Source organism: Apiospora aurea, assembly GCF_038362705.1.
Source record: "Apiospora aurea strain CBS 24483 chromosome Unknown utg000005l_segment0_segment0, whole genome shotgun sequence".
Lineage (NCBI taxonomy): Eukaryota > Fungi > Ascomycota > Sordariomycetes > Amphisphaeriales > Apiosporaceae > Apiospora > Apiospora aurea.
Window position 1 is genome coordinate 6,390,422 of NW_027117392.1, and position 14,199 is coordinate 6,404,620.

The window sequence follows — 14,199 nt, forward strand, 5'->3', positions numbered from 1 at the left end:
CCCAACGTCGGTTCACTTCTGGAAGCCGTGAAGGACGGGTGGGCGGATTACAAGGGATGACATTCGTCGTCGAGATGGGCTGTCTACGCGCCTACGCCACTGGGGACGTTTGGGCACTTAAGAGCCGTTTGACGATAGCTTTATGGGAATGGAGATTAGTTAGAACTATTGCTGCAGTTTGAGATTGCAGTCCAGCAGCAGTCAGAGCAAGGCTTCTGGTCACAACACGGATAGACAATAGAAATGCGCTTCTCGCGCCATTGCGTTTTGACCAACATTTTACTTGATGCATTACTACTTCGTGTCGATTGTCAACATAATCACAATCTCGACACCTCGTCACTGACTTGGCCAAATCGCTTTACTTACGCATGAGAGCAAATCCGAAACCGAACACATGCTGCAAGACTGTCCTCGACAACAGGAGCAATTAACACCCAACAACTGCCTTGACACTTGCCCGCCTGAAGATTGAACCCACTTCGTCTAGTGTGTTTCGACCTCTCCTGCTGGGTGAGCTTGCACAGTTCCTGCCTTGGGCCAACCTCTCCCCACGGCAACCACTGCTCCTTCCGCAGAACCAACTGCCACTGCTTCCTTCCTTCACAATTTCTTCACAGGCACCACCAAACCAAAATTTTCCCCAAAACAACAATCAATTGCCGAATCCCAATTCTCCACTCTTCTACACTGCAGCGATTTGGCGACTGCGGGATATAATGATCCGACACCACAAGCGATTCTGATCAGCGTCAGAGACACACGCTGTCATCGTTCGTCATCCCATTTCCTCTTCTTTGGGAGATCTTGCTGACTTGTTACCCAAGGTTCACTATGCCGGATGAAGACACCTCTGGAGGCGATGGACCTTCGGGTCAGCCTGCCGATAAGAAGCGACCGAGAGATTCACCGGTCAATGCGGACGATTCCGCCAAGAAACCCAAGACATCTTTCGGACCTGCTTGGAGCCCTTCTCTACCTCCGACGCCTCGACCGTCGTTTGGAATCCCGGCCTTGATGGGAACTACCTCCTCATTCCCCTTCGGAACTGGAACAAACTTCCCTCAGCCCCAGGCCTCGCCGCAGGTGAACCTGGCAACACCCAGCACAGCTTCACAGGCTTGGATCCAGATTGATGCGCAGCAGTGGGAGAAGACCAACTCGGACGTCCAGGATCTGATCAAAGAGGTTTCCGAGTTGAAGAAGCGACTTGATGGATCGGAGGAACCTGCTGCATCCAGTAAAGCCACCAGTGTTCGAACTCGCCCACACATGGGTGTCATATTCGAGGAAGAATATCTTGCTATTCTACAGCAACTTGACCTACGCCCTCCCGAAGGAATCATCAACTGGATGAAGATTGTATTCAGTTTCGGTACTTTAAAGCTTATCGACTTTGGTCATCTGGAATTGGTGATTGTGACGAGTGGTCCACTGAACATGACACCCATACTTGATGAGAGCGACGGCGACAAGAAACGATCAGAACGGGGACTCGATTCCTTCCAGAGGAAATACCGCAACGAATGCATCAACCTGGTTACAGTAAAAGAGCAACGTGATTCAGACAACATTCCTACGCACATGCTTCATTTGGGCGCGGTATACGCTATTCATTATAATGATGGCTACGTTCATACTCCCCCATCTTTCATCGCTTACGCATTCATGGATATAAGCAAGTCGGCCAAGTCGCTTTGGATGGTAACTGTGGGCGATGGAGGCATCCCCCCATCTAGATGTGATCTTGACCTTGCTGAGAATGGATTGTTGTGTTTCGACATTGCAAAAATTGTCGATGACATACGCACATTGGAGGCCTCGGGATCGGATGGTACCATCATCGTCAATAATGAACAGGCGATCCAAACTCTTAAGGCATCGGCTCGTCTTGTCAACGGCGCGCTCCGTTTTGAGAAGCCTGATGTATTGGAATTACAGGAAGCCATGCGCCATGGCTGGGCCGATGACGAAGATGAAGCTTCATCTAGCAAGGAGGACTAGATATTTCGGGCAACAAGGGATATCTACAGACAAACGACAGACGACGGAGACCCCACGGATCACAGGCATACGATTACTGCCATTATCTGTGGACAAGCGGATCAATTGTGGTTACTCAAGAGCTCACGAAGGGAACATGGATTTCGGAATCTTTGCTTGTACGATATGGCACTAGAAAGGTTGCAACTGTGAGGTCAGCAGATGATTGAGATGGACCATTGAGATACTCTATAGACTAATGACATCTACTCTACGGCAAAACATGTCTGATTTCGTGACCCTTCTGTCCGTTTACTTTATATGAGCAATACTCCACAGCTCCGCTTCTCTTGTTTCAAACGTGGCCATCTTGTCAGGTCTAGAATCATAGGGAATCGCCACCTATCCTGAGAATACCTAAATCTGGTGAAGGACAGCTGTGTCGGACAAAACAGCCTGTCAGTCATGGTATCCAATCTCCGAGTTGACCATACGTGAAATATGCCGTCGTGTCGAGGAGTAATTTACAGGTTAGGTCCTCAATAGAACCTTACCTCTTTCTTGTAGATTGTGTGAGTCTCACCATGGTTCGGTTTTGAGCTGCCTGTTAAGCAGCTGTTTGGTATCAGGGCACTCACTGGCTGGGGGCTCCTTTGGGCGCTGCAGCGATGAGTGTTATATATCAGATACAATTTTGAAGATGGCGAGTCGGTTTACTTGACTAATTGTCACTGCGTGTGTTCCCAACATTAAGTAGTCTTTTGAGCCCGGGGCATCTTGTGGCAGAGAGAGTCGAGATGGCGGAACACAGACCGGAGAAGGGGCCAACCCAGGCGTTAGTTCATCTCGCAAGGCTCAGGCTATCAGCGATTAGGGCATGGAACATGGCAATATACGCGTGCCTCGCACATTACCTTGCGTATCAGATAGATCTCGATCAGGAAGATCTCATCGAGTGGACTGTGATCTCCGGTTGTGCATGCGCAAGGCGCAGGAAAGGCGGATGTGTACGTAAGTATGTAGAAACCAGCGCGCCAGTAACTGTTGGTTGAGCTGCTTGACGAACCTCCGATTAGCGTTTGCCTTGATTGCCTACTTCTTATTAGAGGGGGGCTTGACACCCAGCAATCCGACCATTGCGAAGCGCCCTTGCATCCCAGACATTGGCATCATTCGCACCTTCGCAATTTTGAAGTGGGACTTGGCACTCTGAGCGCCAACAACCCCTTGCCTTACGTCGTAGCCCCCTGGCAAGTTGTTTTCGGGAACAAAAATAAGATGGATCGCGGGCCTTGTTGACTTTTACTTACTTACCTGGCATGTTGAACGTGGTGCTTTTCGCAACTTTTGTACTTTCTCTTGCGGACACCGACTCTTGTCATGGACGGGATTCTGATCACCCAGACTCCTCTCTCTGGCGGTCTCCGACAAATACCATCTGGCTCCCGCCCCAGACAACGCCGTTCACGCCGCCCTACAAAGATGGAAGCACTTTGTCGTGTGAGGCTACTTTGAACTGCTGGAGCGGATTGTACGAGTGTTACCCAGGGTACTCCGACCCATATTTAGTGTCGGCCAAATCCCTAGATATTGACAGGCCTGAATGTTTCCCGAGTTGGTACTACGACATAGGTTAGTCGGCCGGCGATCCAGATCTTGGTCCTTGATAGCCTGGGGCTGACTTACACAATGGCGGTTAGGAACCCATCTCTCCGTCGCGTATCCGGGCACGGCGTGCATCTCGGGCTGGCGCAGCGCCTGCGCCACCACGTTTCCGGACCGCGGGCAGACGTACTCGCAGGTCTGGTGCTGCCCCGCGGGCGAGTTCGCGTGCACGGCGGCCGAGACGTACGACGCGACGACGATCCGGATGTGCGTGAGCACGGTGCTCGACCCGACGGGCTATATACGGAACATGCCTTACCGCGCGGATTTGCCGGGGATGTCCACTGTCGTCATTTCGACATCGCCTGGGGAAAGACCCTACAAATACTGGGTTTCTGCTTTCCCGCTGCAGGTCCCGGCGAAGACGACCAGTACGGTGCCTATCACTACGGAAGAAACTACGGGCTCCGGCTCGGCGGCGGAGGGGGCCTCGGCTTCTTCTGCAGAAGACGGGACGGGGCACCTCTCCAAGGGCTCGTTGGCGGGAGCCATCTCCGCAAGCATCTTGGCGGTGTTGATTGCTGCTGCCATGATTTACGCGGCTACCAGGCGGCGACGCCGAGGAATCCAGGCTCCGGAAACAGCGGTGGTAGACCGGGACCAAGGGGTCGACCCGTATTACGGCGGCAAGCCCGAGCTGGACACGGCCGACGTCACGCGGGCCGAGCTGTCAGGAGGAGGGTCTGCAATGTGCTCCGAGATGGACGGATGGAGCCGGCCCGCCGAGGTACCGACGACGACAACAACGGGTCCGGGGGCGTGCATGTAGGATGCGGTCAGTCCCGAAGAAGAAGAAGGGGCGGGGAGATTTGATGCGGTTGTGCATGAGCTGCCATCTCCGTCAGATAGAGTATGATGCTATTATATGGGCGGGCCGAGACCTCAACTCTGGGGTAGCTCTCGTCAGATCCCTCATGGTTCCGTAGAACATAGTGCCAAGAAGACCATGCAGTAACCCCCAGCAAAACAGACAGCCACACCAAGCAGACGGTGCAGGTACATGGCCACATCTCGATTAGATAAGTAGCATCCGATCGGCAATGGCGTGCATTGTGCAGCAAGTACCATTGGTGCTTGAAGTACTAATTGGAGCGTTTACTTGATCCGCAAGCGCCCGAATGCCCAACTGAGGGGTGTAAAACCGACAACTTTGGAGTCGACCACTCGTATCCCAAACTCCAACATGCCGTGCAACGCTACAATATCGAGAGGGGTCTTGGCATTGTTAGCGCCAACATCGTTCTTTGATTCAAGTCGTGGGGGGTTTTCTTTGCTTTACAATCTCAACTTGAAATCCGTATTGAAGCCAGCATTATATCGGCAAGATTCTGGAAATCGTTGACAGAAACCAGCCTTACAATGGACGGCGCAGTGTTCACTCAGACTCCTGAGCCAGGAATTGTTCCTACCAACACCATATGGCTTCCCGCACAGACAACTCCGTTCACTACCCGCAAAGTGCAAATGTGTGAACCGAAGGTGGATTGTGCGGTCACCGCGTGGTATTGCGGGCCCGTGTACCTCATCACGAACGATTTGAGGACACCTGCCATTACCTTCTTGGAAACCACAAGGGTCCGAATGCTTCCCAAGTGGCTATTATGATATAGGTGAGTTGGGGCGGCTGACCATGACAAGAGGGGCCTGTCACTAAGGTTGTTGACAACATCAGAGTGTGACCTTGCTGCGGCATATACAGGATCAGCGTGTATGAAGGGGTGGCAGAGCGCTTGCGACACCGCATTCGAGTATCGTGGACAAGAACACTCCCAAACCTGGTGTTGCCCAATAGGCCCATATCAATGCAGTACGTTGGCATTGGAAGCGCACTCCACCAAGCGAATCTGCTTTACGCCGGTGACCGATCCCACACTCTACTATAGTCTCGGCAGTGGAAGTATGATAGGGGTTGAAGCGCAAGTTCAACCAATACGGCCTCCCGAAAGTGCTTGGAGGTACACGATCAATGCGTTTCCACTACAAGCACCAGCGAGCACCGCCGGTTCCGTGTCGCCCAACCCCGATCCTATTTCCGCCACGGCCATCTCCAGAGACCAGGGGTCCCTCTCGAAAGGCCAGGTAGCGGGCATAGCCGTCGGCAGCTGTGTGCTTGGTGGGATCATTGTCGCCTTGATTCTAGTACAGATTCGACGGCGTAGGCGGCATCTCGACACCTACCAGGGAAAGCCCGAGCTGCACGCGACCAACGCGCCCCGGGCGGAATTGGAGGGGCACGGGATGTACCCCGAAATGGACGGCAGGTCTCAGCCTACTGAAGCACCGGCAATGCACCCTTTGGATATGCAGGCGAGGACTAGTACCAACCAGGAAGCCGCGCAGTCTGATAGGGGTGTGCAGGAGCTACCCAGTGCACCTACTTGAGGGTGACGGGGAATGAGAACGGTCCTGGACATCAAGTCGTTCGTGCGTGATTCTAAATACTGTGCCACATCTCGGGGACATTAAGGATTGGGGATGTAAAAATGCAACATGTACCATCCCCAGCTTCAGCTAAACTTTGGAGTTTACCACTATGATGCACGATACATGCACCTACGACGAATGTATTAGCATATTGAGGTATAGCTATGGCTGCGACTCTACCCACCGCCACACGACCCACTTGGCCGAAAGCTTATCTGGACATCCATTGTCCAACGCTATTAGTGTGCCCCCTGAATTACCATGACATAATATCTTGACTTTCTCATCAATCTCATCGAAGACCTATCAAGGCCAATGAATATGTCGACATCGACGACAGCCAGTCAATCCAGGCGGTACATGAGCAAGAAGCAAAAACCATGCGACTATTGCCGAGCCCGAAAGACAGCATGTCGCCTGGACCGAGGGCCTCCGTGCCGCCTATGCCCGATGGGTGGCCGGGAGTGCACCTTCCTTAATAGGCCGGCAAAGCGAAGGGCTCCAGTAGCCGGTACCAGTGGGAGTCTGGGTACAAGAAGCGATGGCTCCGGGCAACAGGGCCATGCAGTTGCTCTTCCTCCGGCTCCCAGTTCGCCGCCCGGGCCTAGCGTGAAGACGCCACCGTTTGACCTGCAGATGGACATGGACAGGATACCAGACTAGCCTCCCTATGTGATGAATGAGTCGGGCTTTGACGCCATATTCAACCAGGAGATTCCCACGACAGGCAAGGCGAATTCCATAACTGCAACCCCCAAACCCAATCTAGGTGGATACAGTGGACTCCAAATCGAGTTTCTGGGCTTGAGCAGCGACATAGACCCGTTCATGCTCCAGATGTAAAGTTATGACGATCAACATTTCTTTAAGTTTAAGGAATTCGCTATACAGATGTTACAAAAAGAGCCCCTCCCATGCCATTTTCTGGTACCGCCTGAAAGACTCTATCATGCGCGGAGAGCGGAGACAGGAACCGAGATCTCGGACAAAGACGAGGCCAGTTCTTCACAAATTGATAAAGCCTAAGTCATGGTGTTAGATTCATACGTCGTCGGCGCTGAATGGACTATGTAAAATGCGCCTCCCGCAGCACCCGCGCCGTATCCTCAATAAACTCGAAGCTCTTCGACAGCCCCCCGCTCCGGGTGGTTACACCGCCAAGAGCATCCACGTCTGGATCCAGGCGCCCGCGTACGTTCTGGCGGCGCTCTCGGACTCGGAGGCGTTTGTCATCGTGACGGGGCTCGAGCTGGTCTGCACCCAGACTCCTACCAAGTAAGTGCTGATCTCGGCGCATCTTCCCATTTCGTTTCCGTTCGGGGCTAGAATGCTAATTTGGCCTGATTACTTCAGCCTCCGATCTGTGGTGTCTTCCTGTTCTGGCTCACCATCGACGTGGCGGCCGCCGTTTCGATCAGCCTCAGTCCTGTCTCGCAGGATCCGCATTTGGCCTGGGTGTACGGGCCTTTGGCCGTCGTCAGTGCGGTGGCCGGGACTGCCTTTTATACCTGCTCCTTCCGGGCGAGGAAGGCTTATGGGAGGGAGGAGGAGTTGGTCGTAGAGGGAGAGGTTCCATCCCGGGCATAGGGTTGGAGACGCCGGGGTGGTATACAGCACTTCAAATCATGTTAATGAGATTTAATGAATCCTATTTAGTAATATAGTAATGTGTTCTGAGACGTTGTAGCGCAAACTAGGTGGTCGAATTGCGGGACGGTATGTATGAATTGCGGACGGTCTGTATCAGCCATGTAAGATCTCAATCAGCCTCCATGGAAACATGTCTAAGAGCATGGTACAGTTTCTGAACCGCAAGCCTTTCACTGTAGCTATGTTTAGTGAGTGGGAGCTTCTATTCGTAACCAACCGCATTGCTTGGAGAAGAACAATCCGCCCTGCTCGCTGCACTAAGTAGCTAACCAACCCCCTTATTCAACCACCTAAACCCAAGGCCCTCAGCAGGTACTCCAGGTACCTAAGTAGCTAGCTACTTCCCTACATGTACCTACTAACAACCTAAGTGAGCTACTCATAATGCCCAATTGCAGAAGAATTTCCAACGAGAAACAGAAGCCACGGACAATTAGGTGCTGAACTCACCTGGTTGAGTGGTATGCGACACGATGGACCCGTGTTCCGCGCTGCATGGCCAGGTCTTAGGGTGCAACAAGCCTGCTTGCAGGTCAGGGGACGATTGACTCGAGCTGCCACATTACTTCCCTGCTTCTGTTCCAATCCATTTTTTTTTTCTCCTTCTTTTTCTTTTTCTTTTTTTTTTCTCTCATAATTCTATCTTCCTCATGTTTGAAATCAGTAATAATCCGACGTTTCTGTTCTTTTTTCCTTCACCACATTTGCATTGGCTGGTGAAAGTGGCATTGGACCAAGGTGGTGTCTATTATTAGGATCGGAAATCAAAAGCTGCTGCCTCACTGACTCGAACCATTGACCTCTGCATCTATAGGTACATATGCAAACACGGCTTGTTCTTGCTTGCTGCTACTTCCACTTGACCTGCACTGGCCGGGGCTGCCATACCTATAAGTGAGAATCTCTTCCACTTCCTTGGCCCACTCCGCCCGCTCACTGGAAACGCATTCAGTCTAATCCACATACTCGAATGTCAATAGCACCCATTTAGTTAGTTTCAACACTCTTACTGCCTGCCTCTGTTCGTACTTGTAAAATATCAGCGTTCAATGGGAGTCTCCAATGTTCGCTTCCTTGGATTGACATATTCACGTCAGATCGATTCTTCGGTAGGCATACACGAATGGGGTGGTCTTTTATCTGAGACCTGGCTGCCATTTGATAGGTAGGTTGCCAGCTAGCTGAGCAGCAGCAGATGAGGATGTAATCTGACTTTGACACCCGTGGTAAGTCGTCAACATGATCCTAGCTATAATTAAGCGAGTCCTTATTGTACAGCATACGAACTTGACGCTTCCTTTCGACTGAGTAAAGCCGTGCTTTGTAGGGAAGTACAAAAAGGTCGAGCACAAACCATCCCCGTGCTCGTAGATAGGTGCTTCTAGCCATAGTCGTGGTGTTATGCCAATCTAATTTATGTGCCGAGGATGTGAAGCTTGGGTGAATTTGAAGTCCCAAATCTTACATCTTGCATTCAATTTCTCTTGTATTCAATTTGGCTCGATTGATTTGTACTAATAGCCCGCTTTGTGGTGGTTTGGAAAACCTCTCCACCATTCCTCCCACAATCTGGCTTCTCATCTGAGAAAATTCCGCAACCAACTGCCAAACACCAACCTCTTTTCATCCACCACCTCACCTTTTTCTTGATCTTTGAGCAACAAGCTTCTTCAAGATGTCCTCAAGATCATATAATAGAGCATTCACCCAGCCCGGCTTCCAGCTTGGTCATGGAAGCGCCCTGCGCGACGCCGCCGCCACGTCGCGCATCTGCATCGCCCTCGTCGGCCCCGAGACCACCAACGTGACCGAGATGCAAAAGGCGGTCGCCAAGTCCCTCGGCTCGCTTTTCTCCACTCTGGTGGATAAGGCCGACCTCTTCCGCGCCCTCCGTGACACCGAGATCTTCTGGGGCACCGTCGCCGTCAACTGGGACGGCCCGGCCCACGCCGAACTCACGACCGGCGACACCCAGTTCGTCACCGATACCTATGTCCGTGCACGCCGCGCCGTCACCGGCAGCTCGAAGAAGTCCAAGAGCGGGCGCAACCAGGAGACGACCTCGCTGATGGAGGCCGTCGACGCCTGGATCGAGATCGCCGACGAGGTCCGCGCGCTCGGCCCGCAGCCGGCTTACAACGTGACGATCCGACAGCATCCCGTCACTGTCGCCTCCCAGCAGCTTGCTGATCTCGCCCTCTCGGCCAACGCTCGTTTCTGGCCCCCGAAGTACTTGAACGCCCAAGAGTGCGCCTGGGTCGCTGACAGCCACGTGAGCTGGCAGCTTAGCGACCATGCCGACTCATTCCCCTTCGAGGGCCGCATCGATGAGAGCGACATTCCGACGCTTCCTGACAGTTTGCCTTATCCCCAGGATGTCAAGCTCTTCTTGTGCTGGGCTTCAATGGCTCGCTTCAACCCATCCGAGTCCAAGGTTGCCGTCTTCATGGCTCCGATTGCCTTCATGGACGAAGACGATCGCAAAGACAACTATGTAGCCACTGGATCGCTTTCGAAGCGCATGGCCACGATCAGCGACTTCTTTGATTATGCCTTGGAGATGCTTGACAACCAAGGCCGTGAGTTGGTTATCGGCATGATGACCTACTGGTAAGTTAATCCACTAACCCCCTTCCTGTCTTTACTTACCTATCTTCACCCGCATTGTCCTGTTTGCTCACCCATACTAAACTATCTAGGATTGACCCGCCGGTCGAGTACGAGCGCTTCTACGGCGAGAGGCCCCGAACCGAGACCCGGGCAGCGTACTAGAATGACCGCTGCCTGCGCCACGGCTTGGGCCTCGCCCTCCGCCGCACCCCCGACTCCGACAGCCGCGCCGCCGGCTACCAATTCATTCTGTACGACCCGGAGCGCGACAACCTGAAGCAGCAGCCGCGCCAGCCGCGCACTGACGACGCCGACCACGACGAGCTGGTCGCCAACCTGCACGAGTGGCGCGAGGAGGTCGAGCTCGTCGCCGACAAGAAGCTGGGCGCCGAGTTCGCGGAGCTGTGGTGGGGCGGCAAGCAGCCCACGCTGCTGCGGGAGGAGTACGGCACCGCGCCCGGCGACTCCGTCTCGCACGTCGCGGCCTGGGTGTTTGACGCCGTCAGCGGCCGGTTCCCCGCGCTCGAGGCCTCTGTCGATGAGCTGGAGGGCGTGCGGGGTTACGACATGGTCGACACCCTCCACGACCCTGAGGCTGTCAAGAAGAAGGCTCGCGAGGACGAGGGCGACGGCGATGAGGAGGACGAGGATAGTTTCGATGATGAGGAGGAGGGATATGGTGAGGAGGATTATGGGGAGGAGAGTGATGAGGTTGCTTACTCGGACTCGGAGTACCACCCGTCCGAGACCAGTGACGAGTACTGAGTCCTCTTTCGCGGGATGTACCAGAATTCCCTTCTCCCACGATGAAAATAAGAGTGAAAATCGCTTTTATTGATAGAGCAACTGTCGTATTATAGAGTAGTCATCACGGAATAAGCTGTGCCGCACAGTGGCACTGCTTGCACATAACGCATCGTTGGTAGCCAGCCCAATAGACTATTGCACCACCACCCACAGGAAGGTCCGTTGGGCTGACATCTATCTGAGTGTATAAGCCAATCATCATGTCGCATGCATGCCTAATCCAGCCCCAACTTGCCCATCCAAGTCAGCCACTCCGATCCATGGCAAAGGGCTGGTCGTGCCATGCGAGGAGACCCCAACAACTATTACTTCTTCCATGTCTTCGTTCTCTGTAACTGTTTGACCATCTCGACTTCGCTGTCAACCAACCTGATGATGCACCCAAGCGATCGGCACCGCAGCTTGCGAATAGGCTAGTCAGTCTAAAGTTGATATATGCGCAGCTCCTGATGCTTCACGAATTCTTCCTGTGTTTATTGCCAAGTCGCTGTGAAAGTGATCTCATTCCTTATCCAACTTTCTACAAGCACCTACAGCTTCCTGTCATATTTCAAGGCCGCTTGGTTCTTCATATCACAATTTGCCGTTGCCTCACGGTATGGCCAAGATACATCTTCTGATGACCATGCGCTTCTCCAGCTTCTGCATCGGTGTGTCCCTGTTCAGCTCCCGCGACGACCAATCGACTACGACCACAAGACGGAAGCAACCAGGAAGGCGCACGAGATCATCCATCATCGCGAGCGGGAGATGTCCCAAAGCATCATGTATGGGCTCGGAAGCACCATGGATCAGCAATCTCGGTAATAATAATAATAATGCGAATCTGGAGAAGCTTGTGGGCTGGGCGAAGAAAGAATCCAGGGACATGGTCTGTTGCGAAAGATCTGGCTGGCTGGCTGCAGCCAGACTGTCGGAAATGGCTATGGCTTACCGGAAAAAAAAAGAGAAGAGAAACAACAAGCCCTGCCAGAACTCCTTGACATGCCACGAACTGCAGGGGTAAGCCAATACACGATTTCTTCAGCTTCGCTGCCAACTATCCTAGAATGACCGATATCTTCGCAAGCAACGTTACATCTATCTCCGGTGGAGGCACCACGGCAACTAGTAGCACCATCGGCGTTAACCGTTATCTTCGTCTTGTATAACCCCCGCCCGGCCGTCTCCGAGAGGCCATCCAACCCACGCCCCCTGCCCAGCCGCCGCCAGGCATCTTGCCTGCTCGCGACGGCGCGGGATATTGCTCCGGTTATCTGGGTGCGTCTCGAAGATCTTCCGGCTACCACCAACTGATTGCGCCGGGCGCAGACGGAAACATTTACCTACGAACCCTACGGACTAACACGAAGTGTGTGGGCGGTGTATGTCAATACCCAAGGGCATTCATTGTTGTTCCGGTTACCGCACCCACAGCAGCGAGAGACTGTAAATGCATGTAAGTAAACATCACTGTGCAATTGCTGTGCGGGACAGCGTACGGACGAAAAGCAAGAAGATGTTGGTTTCGTAGACGATAACCGAAGTGGTTCACCCGAGAGCCGGAAAAGAAAACATACCCACCCACATAACCCATCTCGAAAAAAAAACGACACGACCATACCGTAAACCTAGCCGGCGACATAACGAGGCAAAGCACCAAAACAATCAATCATTGGTGAGCCGTTTGCGAGCTGCCCTTTGCAAATTGCCGCACATGCACCACCGCTGAAACCAAATGCGACGGGGCGGGAGGGAGGTGGCTGTTAAGTCCCCCATGAAGACGAACAGCACTAATTGCAACTACCTAAACCTAGCCCCCCGCGGAACAAAACCAGTAACCACCCGCCCGGTACTAAGTGCGTGCCCTTTTATGAGAAACCCGTTACTTACCAAAATGCAGGATACAGTCTTATTAGCCGACGTCGCAATCGCTACCTAAGATAACCAATCGCCCGGAAACATGGCCTGACGACCCAAAAATGCCCGGTCGGACAGCTGGTATCGTACTGGACATACCACCTGCATTGCATTGCATGTCGCAATTACGGCACAAGCCGCAAAGCCCTGCTCAACCAAACATACCAACAGCGAGAGGAAAAAAAAAAAAAAAAAAAAAAAAAAAAAAAAAAAAAAACCACCTGCCCCCGGCGCCCTGCCCGCCAATCCGGCTGGCATGGCAGTGCTGTGCCGTAAACCTGTCAGAGTCGCTGTGCCGCCCAAAGCCTGTCAGTCGAGTTGCTGTGCCGCAAAACCCCTACCTACCTCCCCTCCCAAGTTGCCAACCAACGGTCCCCGGGGAACGTCGGATCTGCAGTACACCCATCCATTACGGCACAACTGATGGGATGGGATGCGAGAGGCGATCATCATCGGGGAGGCACAGTCGACCGGATCCGAAAACCCATTTGCCGTTAGTATTATTATTATTATTATTATTATCCCTTGTCGCTTATCAATCGCCAATCGGCGTAGGATCTCCCCGCGCCGCCACGATTACGGGCGGAAAAGCAAGTTTGGGCGATCCGAGTCAAGTAGGTATCAATCAATTCGTTGGGATTCGAATGGACTTCCTCAATGGTTGCGATATATTCCCTTTCAGTGGCTCTCGCAGCTTTGCTCAGTTAGGCTTGAAAAAAAAAGAATGAAAAAAAAAAAAAAAAAAAAAAAATTCTCGAGTTGCATGCATCAGTAAAACCACCCACCTGCAGCTACAGCTGATCAGCATCTCGCACGGCCTCTCCATTACCCAATCAACCGACAGCCGTCTGCAGCATGCGGCAACCATCAGCAGTGAAAACGGCGTCGCAAGCTGCAAGCTGCAAGCCGCAAGCAAAAACGACAGGGAAGAAGAACAGAATATGCCGACCGCCGACCGTGGTAATCGGTAGGTACATGTAGTAAGTAGTGCAGTCTGCAGGTCAATCAATTCAAATCCATTATAAGTAATCCATGACACATGTTGACCAAGCCGAGCGAGTCATGTGGAAATGTCACCTTATTTCCGTCCACCATCAAATTCCGCGCCCAAAATCCCTGGTACGTGGTTTCCCGCCGGCTGCGCCCAGTGAAGCGACCCGG

At 52.8% G+C, this 14,199-nt stretch overlaps 5 protein-coding genes across 5 annotated transcripts; all 5 read left to right on the forward strand.

Annotated features, from left to right (window-relative positions):
- Positions 1–834: 834 nt before the first annotated feature.
- Positions 835–2,004, forward strand: PG986_008471 (uncharacterized protein; the record flags this gene model as incomplete). The annotated part of the gene is made up of 1 exon (XM_066844693.1): positions 835–2,004. One exon carries the CDS (start codon positions 835–837, stop codon positions 2,002–2,004), a length of 1,170 nt encoding a protein of 389 aa, XP_066700805.1.
- A 958-nt stretch (positions 2,005–2,962) lies between these two features.
- On the forward strand, positions 2,963–4,417 carry PG986_008472 (uncharacterized protein; the record flags this gene model as incomplete). The annotated part of the gene is made up of 3 exons (XM_066844694.1): positions 2,963–2,990; positions 3,388–3,615; positions 3,684–4,417. The coding sequence occupies 3 exons, from the start codon at positions 2,963–2,965 to the stop codon at positions 4,415–4,417; spliced, it is 990 nt and encodes a 329-aa protein (XP_066700806.1).
- Positions 4,418–5,007: 590 nt separating this feature from the next.
- PG986_008473 (uncharacterized protein) lies at positions 5,008–6,030 on the forward strand (the record flags this gene model as incomplete). The annotated part of the gene is made up of 2 exons (XM_066844695.1): positions 5,008–5,223; positions 5,287–6,030. 2 exons carry the CDS (start codon positions 5,008–5,010, stop codon positions 6,028–6,030), a joined length of 960 nt encoding a protein of 319 aa, XP_066700807.1.
- A 1,117-nt stretch (positions 6,031–7,147) lies between these two features.
- PG986_008474 (uncharacterized protein) lies at positions 7,148–7,659 on the forward strand (the record flags this gene model as incomplete). The annotated part of the gene is made up of 2 exons (XM_066844696.1): positions 7,148–7,324; positions 7,426–7,659. The coding sequence occupies 2 exons, from the start codon at positions 7,148–7,150 to the stop codon at positions 7,657–7,659; spliced, it is 411 nt and encodes a 136-aa protein (XP_066700808.1).
- A 1,738-nt stretch (positions 7,660–9,397) lies between these two features.
- Positions 9,398–11,097, forward strand: PG986_008475 (uncharacterized protein; the record flags this gene model as incomplete). The annotated part of the gene is made up of 3 exons (XM_066844697.1): positions 9,398–10,332; positions 10,422–10,487; positions 10,557–11,097. 3 exons carry the CDS (start codon positions 9,398–9,400, stop codon positions 11,095–11,097), a joined length of 1,542 nt encoding a protein of 513 aa, XP_066700809.1.
- Between the last annotated feature and the right edge of the window lie 3,102 nt (positions 11,098–14,199).